This window comes from Mobula hypostoma, chromosome 11 (genome assembly GCF_963921235.1).
Source record: "Mobula hypostoma chromosome 11, sMobHyp1.1, whole genome shotgun sequence".
NCBI lineage: Eukaryota > Metazoa > Chordata > Chondrichthyes > Myliobatiformes > Myliobatidae > Mobula > Mobula hypostoma.
This window is the reverse complement of record NC_086107.1, coordinates 95,156,299-95,164,328: the sequence shown is the minus strand read 5'-3', so window position 1 is coordinate 95,164,328 and position 8,030 is coordinate 95,156,299. Positions and strand designations below refer to the sequence as shown.

Below are 8,030 nucleotides of genomic sequence, written 5' to 3'. Positions count from 1 at the left end.
GTCAGCGTCACGACAACGCCATGTTGGTACGGGAACTCCAGCCCTTCAGAGCCGCCCGCAGAAATAATGCCCCATGTTGGTGAGGGCGGCGGCCATGTTGATAAAGGAACTTCAGCCCAGCAGCGCGGCTGGCAGAAATTATACCCCATGTTGGGAAGGTCAAAGGTGAGACGATCAGGCGGGAAGCGCTAGTGGACGCTGAGAAGAGGGAAACTTGGAGGGAAGTTGTGAAGTGGTCGGTGACCGGCTTAATGAGCAGGTAACACGTACTGACTGGTGGTCTGGGAGGGGAGGGGAGGTGAGGTGAGGTGAGGGGATGGGGGCGTGGGTATGAGGGAAACAATACGGGAGAATGGGGTAAGGGATAGAATGGAGGAGACGGGTTGTGAGGCGAAGTGGAGAGTGGGAATGGGGGAGACGAACGGGGAAGAATGGGAGAGGATAGAGGATGGTCAAGGCAGAGAGGGGAGCGGGGTCGTGGAGTAGCAGGGAGAAGGGGAGTGGAAGGTAAACGAGAGGAATGCATGGGAAATGGAGAATGAGGAAAGAAAGGAGGATATGGAGGGGAGGGGTAAATTGAAGTCAGGAGGAGGGAGGAATTATGAAGGGAGGATTGGTAATGTCTCTCTCGGTCTGGCTCTCTTGCCTACTCCCCCCACACTCGTCTTCTCTCTGTCTCTGACTGACACTCTGTCTGTCCGTCCCTCTGTCTCTGTCTCACTCTCTCTTTCTTTCCTCTCTCCGTAGAAGATACGCCGGCACGGGAAGGACGTGACTCGAGCGGGGCTGACCCCATGGGGGAGTCCCCACTGGCCCGCACCCCCCTCCCTGTACCTGCCTTCTTCCAGCAGGCTCAGGAGCCCCACTTCTCAAGGAAGAAGGGCCGGGGGGAAGGTTTGGCGGCGGGAGAAAGCCCCACCCCCCGGCCCCCTGTCCGGGGCGGGCTGCCCCTCACACGGGTCTTCCCCAGCAGGGTGAGGAGTTGGACCCGGACACGGCCCCAGAGTGTCTCAGCTTCATTGCCCCTCGACAAGGGGAGCTACGATGGCAGCAAGGACCTGCCCTACTTTGAGCAGTGTTTCCAGAGGATCAGTCAGCTGGGGCGCGGCTCCTTTGGGGATGTTTTTAAGGTGGGTTACCACCCCTCCCTTCTCTCCATCTTCCCACCTCACTCCAACCTCCTCCATCCCTCAGTTCACCGCCCCCCCCTTGCCTGTGGCTCCCTCGCTGGCCCAAACCCTCATCCCTCATCATTCTTCTCCCCCACAATCTTACCCCTGCCCTTCCCCCATAGCCATGGTGTATTGTTTCGTAACTCCAAAACATAAAACTAATCGAAGAGTAATGCCTGTACTCTAGTTTTGTTTTTACTTTTCATGAGGTGAGCACAGATGACATGGTGACATAATGATGTATGCCATTCATGTACTTTTATATATAACTCATGAATTAGCTAAGTACAAAAAAATCTTTATCAAATATATTTACCTTATTACTCAAATACTAAATATACAACACTCTTCCCTGCTTAGCTATCAACTCCCAACTCAATGGAGAATGTCTATATAATATAGCTACTATGTAGACATCCACAGCATAGTAAACTTTTAAGTTGTCCCATTCAGGTCTAAAGATTTAATTACTATGGATTGTTTCTTCCTCTTGTGGAATAATGGCTTTCCTGACGGGAAGGGTCACTCTGCTTGGTAGGAAAGGCTTGTGGCTGTGAAACAATCTCAGGTTCTGTGGCCTCCTATGTGGTGGTTGTAAGAGTCTGAGACTGCAAGAAGAGGTTCTGATAGTTCTGGACACCTTTCTTCGCTAACAATTGAAACAATCTCAGGTCTCTGCATTTGAGCTGCTGCTGTTAGTGTAACACATTTCTGTGGATTGGAAATGGACCCGCGTGGTTGATGATCAGTAATAAGGGTAAGCTCTCTCCCATACAATCAGTGGTTGAAACCTTCTATGCCCCAAACCAGACTCAAGGCCTCTCTGTCAATCTATGCGTAATTTTTCTCTGCGGTGGTAAGGGAGTGTGATGCAAAGTCTATGGGGTATTCACTTCCGTCACTCATAACCTGTGACATGACTGCACCGATACTGTAAGGCACAGTCACCTGCAAGTTTCACTGTATGATGTAGATCATAATGTGTGAGTACAGTGTCTGAGGTCACTTACATTTTTGAAAGACATCTCGCACCGATTTGTCCACTGCCATTTCTTCCTGATCTGCAGTAATGAGTTCAAGGGGGTGGAGTACAGTAGCCAAGTTTGCCAGGAGCCTGTTATAATAATTGACAAATCCTAAAAAGGACCGCAACTCTAACACATCCTTTGGCCTCAGGGAATCCACCACTGCTTGAATTTTGTCGGCACACTTGTGTAATCCTTGTGTGTCCATGGTGTTACCACAGTAAGTGATGCTTGGTTTAAAGAATTCACACTTGTCACACCATGCTCTGAGCCCATAATCCTCTAACCTTTTAATACTGTCTTGAGATTTTGGAGATGTTCCTCGATAATTCTTACTGGTAGCAATTATGTCATCCAGGTAACATCGTGCCTGAGCAGACTTCCAGCATCTGGTCTATAGCTTTCTGTCAGAGTGCAGATGCAGGTCCTACTCCAAAAATAAGCCTATTGTGATGATAAAACCCTTGTGCGTGTTTATGGTGAGAAACACCTTGGACTCTTCTTCCATCTCTATCTGTAGATAGGCCTCAGCTAAATCAGCTTTGAAGGGTTTCGCTGCAGAGGTTTGCAAGTACATCCTCTACTGTGGGCAGAGGGTATTGATCTACTTTCAGTACTGGGTCGATGATCATCTTAAAATCACCACAGATGCTGACAACCCTGTCGTCTTTGGCTAATGGGACCACTTGCATTGCCCATGGGTTACGGTCAACCTTAGAAATTCCTTCAGCCTCCGTGCAATCGAACTCACTTGCTATCACCAATGGTATCATGAACCCGATAGGCATTTTCATTTGATGGGCCGAATGGCTGGCTTCTGCTCCTTTGTCTTATGGTCTTATTTTACTCTTGAATCGCTTGGATTTTCTAGGTCATCCTCGAACTCTGCTGTGGCATCATCCAAAACCTTTTCAATTTGCTTTCAGCTGTCTCTACTGCAGGGGATGTGGCATACAAATTCTGGATAGATTGCCAATCAAGTTTTTGTCCGCTTAGCCGATCACAGCCCCACAATACTGGCCTCCTGTTTTTACCACATACAAACCCAATCTGGCTTGTTGGTTGGTATATTTCAGTGTTACAAATGTCATTCCCACAGGAGTTATCTTTTGTCCAGTATAAATTCTTAGCTGAATGTCTGCAGGCTTCAGTGACTTCGTGGACTGAATGAATGAAACAGCTGAGCAAATGTCCAATTCCATTTTAATTAATTCACTTCTGATGTCAGCCATATTGCTTCTCTATTGTTAAGTTTTCACATTGTAAATCTCAAGGCTACTAAGTCCTGTGTCATTCTCATCATCAGATCTTGCATCAACAGTATGCAGCTTGGGGATCTTTTTGAAGCTGCAACTTGACTTCTTATCTTTTTCTCTTCCCTGTGCAGTCCATTGATTTTTTGTCTGACCAACATGCTCTTTGCACATGTCCTGCTGTTATATTTTCTGCAAGTTTTACCTTTAAATCTGCATTTATTTGGTGTATGTGAGCCCCTGCCACAATGGTAACACAATTTGTTCAGCCAGGCTGATTTTTGTTTAGATGTTGCAATTTTGTTCACTTTCACTTTCATTCCTGACTGCAACTCAATTGTGTTTCTACCTGTTGTTTCCATTGATACAGCAATTTCAACTGCTCTTTTAAATGTGAGTTCTGCTTCAGTTAGGAGCCATTTTTGAATGCTTTCTTGTAAGATTCCACAAACTAAACAGTCTATCATTAAGTCCATCGCTCCCAATGCTTCCCTGAAACCCCCCCCCCCGCTGCCTCAATGCCCACTTTCACTCACCTTGCCCTCTCCCTCTTTCCCCCTTCCGGCGAGCACTTCCACCCTCAATTCTGTCAGAGTCCACGTCGAGTTTATTGTCTCACATACAAATTTCAGGTGACATTCCAAATCTCCTCAAACTATAATGAAATATAGCCTCTGTCTTCCTTTCTTTTTTGCTGCATCAATATGTTGGAACCAGGTTAGGTCTCCAGAAATATTGACACCCTGGAACTTGAAACTGCTCACTCTCTCCACTTCTGATCCCTCGATAAGGATTGGTGTGTGTTCCCATTCTGAAGTCCACAATCAGCTCTTTGGTTTCACTGACATTGAGTACAAGGTTTGTTGCTGTGACACCACTTACCTAGCTGTTATATCTTGCTCCTGTATGCCCTCTGGTCACCATCTGAGATTCTGCCAACAATGGTATCATCAGCAAATTTATAGATGGCTTTTGACCCGTGCTTAGCCTCACTGTCATGGGTGTGTAGAGAGTAGAGCAGTGGGCTGAGCACACATCCCTTCATCTCTGTTTGTTCCTCTCTTCTAGGCTCCCCCACTATAGGAAACATCCACTCTATCGAGGTCTTTCAATATTTGATAGGTTTTGATGACATTCCACCATGCCCCCCCCCCACCACTCTGCTAAACTCCAGAGAGTGCATCCAAAGTGTTTCATACATTAACCCTTTCATTGCCAGGATCATTCCCATGATGCTCCCCTGGACACTCTTGAGTGCCATCACATTCTTTTAGATGTGCTCACAACTGGTCACAATACTCCAAGTGTGGCCTAATCAATGCCTTATAAAGCCTCAGCATTACACCCTTTCTTTTATGTTTTAGTCCTCTTGAAATCTGCCTGCCTTGTTACTGACTCATTGTGTTTACTACCCATTGTGTTTTCCTCTATTCCTTCTTCACCTTTCCTGCCTATCACCTCCCTGCTTCCCCTCCCCACCTCTTTATCTTTTCCCTTGCTGGTTTTCCTTCACCTGGAACTTACCAGCCTTCTCCTTCCCACCCTCCCCCCACCTTCTTTATAGGGCCTCTGCCCCTTTCCTCTACAGTCCTGACAAAGGGTTCCGGCCCAAAAAGTTGACTCATCATTTCCACTGATGCTGCTCAACCTGGTGAGTTCCTCCAGCGTGTTGTGAGTGTTGCTTTGATCCCAGCATCTGCAGATTACTTTGTGTTTACTGACTCAACCTGCAAGTTACACATCTGCGCCAGGTGCATCGAGATGCAGCTCCTAAGGGACCGCGTTACGGAACTGGAGCTGCAGCTCGATGACCTTCGTCTGGTCAGGGAGAGTGAGGAGTTGATAGAGAGGAGTTATAGGCAGGTGGTCACACCGGGGCTACGGGAGGCAGACAAGTGGGTTGTGGTTAGGAGGGGGAAGGGGAAGAGTCAGGTAATAAGAGAGTACCCCGGTGGCTGTGCCCCTTAACAATAGGTACTCCTTTTTGAGTACTGTTGGGGGGTACAGCTTACCTGGGGGAAGCAACAGTGGCCGTGCCTCCGGCACAGAGTCCGGCCCTGTAGCTCAGAAGGGCAGGGAAAGGAAGAGGAGGGCAGTTGTGATAGGGGACTCGATAGTAAGGGGGTCAGATAGACGATTCTGTGGACGCAGTCCAGAGACCCGGATGGTAGTTTGCCTCCCTGGTGCCAGGGTCCGGGATATCTCTGATCGTGTCCAAGATATCCTGAAGTGGGAGGGTGAGGAGCCAGAGGTCGTGGTACATATAGGTACCAATGACATAGGTAGGAAAAGGCATGAGGTCCTGAAAGGAGAATATAGGGAGCTAGGAAGGGAGTTGAGAAAAAGGACCGCAAAGGTAGTAATCTCGGGATTACTGCCTGTGTCACGCGACAGTGAGAGTAGGAATGCGATGAGGTGGAGGATAAATGCGTGGCTGAGGGATTGGAGCAGGAGGCAGGGATTCAAGTTTTTGGATCATTGGGACCTCTTTTGGCGCAGGCGTGACCTGTACAAAAAGGACGGATTACACTTGAATCCTAGGGGGACCAATATCCCGGCAGGGAGATTAGCGAGGGCTACTGAGGTGACTTTAAACTAGAATGGTTGGGGGGTGGGAATCAAATTAAAGAGGCTAGGCGAGAGGAGGTTAGTTCACAACAGGGGGATGGGAACCAGTGCAGAGAGACAGAGGGGTGTAAGGTGAGGGTAGAAGCAAAAAGTAGTAAGGAGAAAAGTAAAAGTGGCAGGCCGACAAATCCAGGGCAAGCATCAAAAAGGGCCACTTTTCAACATAATTGTATAAGGGCTAAGAGAGTTGTAAAAGAGCACTTGAAGGCTTTGTGTGTCAATGCCAGGAGCATTCGTAACAAGTTGGATGAATTGAAAGTGCAGATTGTTATTAATGATTATGATATAGTTGGGATCACAGAGACATGGCTCCAGGGTGACCAAGGATGGGAGCTCAATGTTCAGGGATATTCAATATTCAGGAGGGATAGACATGAAAGAAAAGGAGGTGGGGTGGGGTGGCGTTGCTGGTTAAAGAGGAGATTAACGCAATAGAAAGGAAGGACATTAGCTGGGAAGATGTGGAATCGATATGGGTAGAGCTGCATAACACTAAGGGGCAGAAAACGCTGGTGGGAGTTGTGTACAGGCCACCTAACAGTAGTAGTGAGGGTGGGGATGGTATTAAACAGGAAATTAGAAATGTGTGCAATAAAGGAACACCAGTTATAATGGGTGACTTCAATCTACATGTAGATTGGGTGAACCAAATTGGTAAAGGTGCTGAGGCAGGGGATTTCTTGGAATGTATGCGGGATGGTTTTTTGAACCAACATGTCGAGGAACCAACTAGAGAGCAAGCTATTCTAGACTGGGTTTTGAGCAATGAGGAAGGGTTAATTAGCAATCTTGTCGTGAGAGGCCCCTTGGGTAAGAGTGACCATAATATGGTGGAATTCTTCATTAAGATGGAGAGTGACATAGTTAATTCAGAAACAAAGGTTCTGAACTTAAAGAGGGGTAACTTTGAAGGTATGAGACATGAATTAGCTAAGATAGACTGGCAAATGACACTTAAAGGATTGACGGTGGATATGCAATGGCAAGCATTTAAAGATTGCATGGATGAACTACAACAATTGTTCATCCCAGTTTGGCAAAAGAATAAATCAAGGAAGGTAGTGCACCCGTGGCTGACAAGGGAAATTAGGGATAGTATCAATTCCAAAGAAGAAGCATACAAATTAGCCAGAAAAAGTGGCTCACCTGAGGACTGGGAGAAATTCAGAGTTCAGCAGAGGAGGACAAAGGGCTTAATTAGGAAGGGGGAAAAAGATTATGAGAGAAAACTGGCAGGGAACATAAAAACTGACTGTAAAAGCTTTTATAGATATGTAAAAAGGAAAAGACTGGTAAAGACAAATGCAGGTCCCCTACAGACTGAAACAGGTGAATTGATTATGGGGAGCAAGGACATGGCAGACCAATTGAATAACTACTTTGGTTTTATCTTCACTAAGGAGGACATAAATAATCTTCCAGAAATAGTAGGGGACAGAGGGTCCAGTGAGATGGAGGAACTGAGCAAAATACATGTTAGTAGGGAAGTGGTGTTAGGTAAATTGAAGGGATTAAAGGCAGATAAATCCCCAGGGCCAGATGGTCTGCATCCCAGAGTGCTTAAGGAAGTAGCCCAAGAAATAGTGGATGCATTCGTGATAATTTTTCAAAACTCGTTAGATTCTGGACTAGTTCCTGAAGATTGGAGGGTGGCTAATGTAACCCCACTTTTTAAAAAATGAGGGAGAGAGAAACCGGGGAATTATAGACTGGTTAGCCTAATGTCGGTGGTGGGGAAACTGCTGGAATCAGTTATCAAAGATGTGATAACAGCACATTTGGAAAGCGGTGAAATCATCAGACAAAGTCAGCATGGATTTGTGAAAGGAAAATCATGTCTGACGAATCTCATAGAATTTTTTGAGGATGTAACTAGTAGAGTGGATAGGGGAGAACCAGTGGATGTGGTATATTTGGATTTTCAAAAGGCTTTTGACAAGGTCCCACACAGG

The 8,030-nt window shown here is 46.6% G+C and overlaps 1 protein-coding gene across 2 annotated transcripts in view; it reads left to right on the top strand.

Annotated features, from left to right (window-relative positions):
• Positions 1-101: 101 nt before the first annotated feature.
• Positions 102-8,030, top strand: part of pkmyt1 (protein kinase, membrane associated tyrosine/threonine 1) — a 22,244-nt gene continuing 14,315 nt past the window's right edge. The window contains exons 1-2 of one of the 2 annotated variants that reach the window (XM_063062566.1): positions 102-259; positions 748-1,130. In XM_063062566.1, the coding sequence (XP_062918636.1) occupies positions 795-1,130 (336 nt within the window). In that variant the 5' untranslated portion in view covers positions 102-259; positions 748-794. The remainder of the gene's footprint in view (positions 260-747; positions 1,131-8,030) is intronic. The other variant, XM_063062565.1, reaches the window with a different exon arrangement.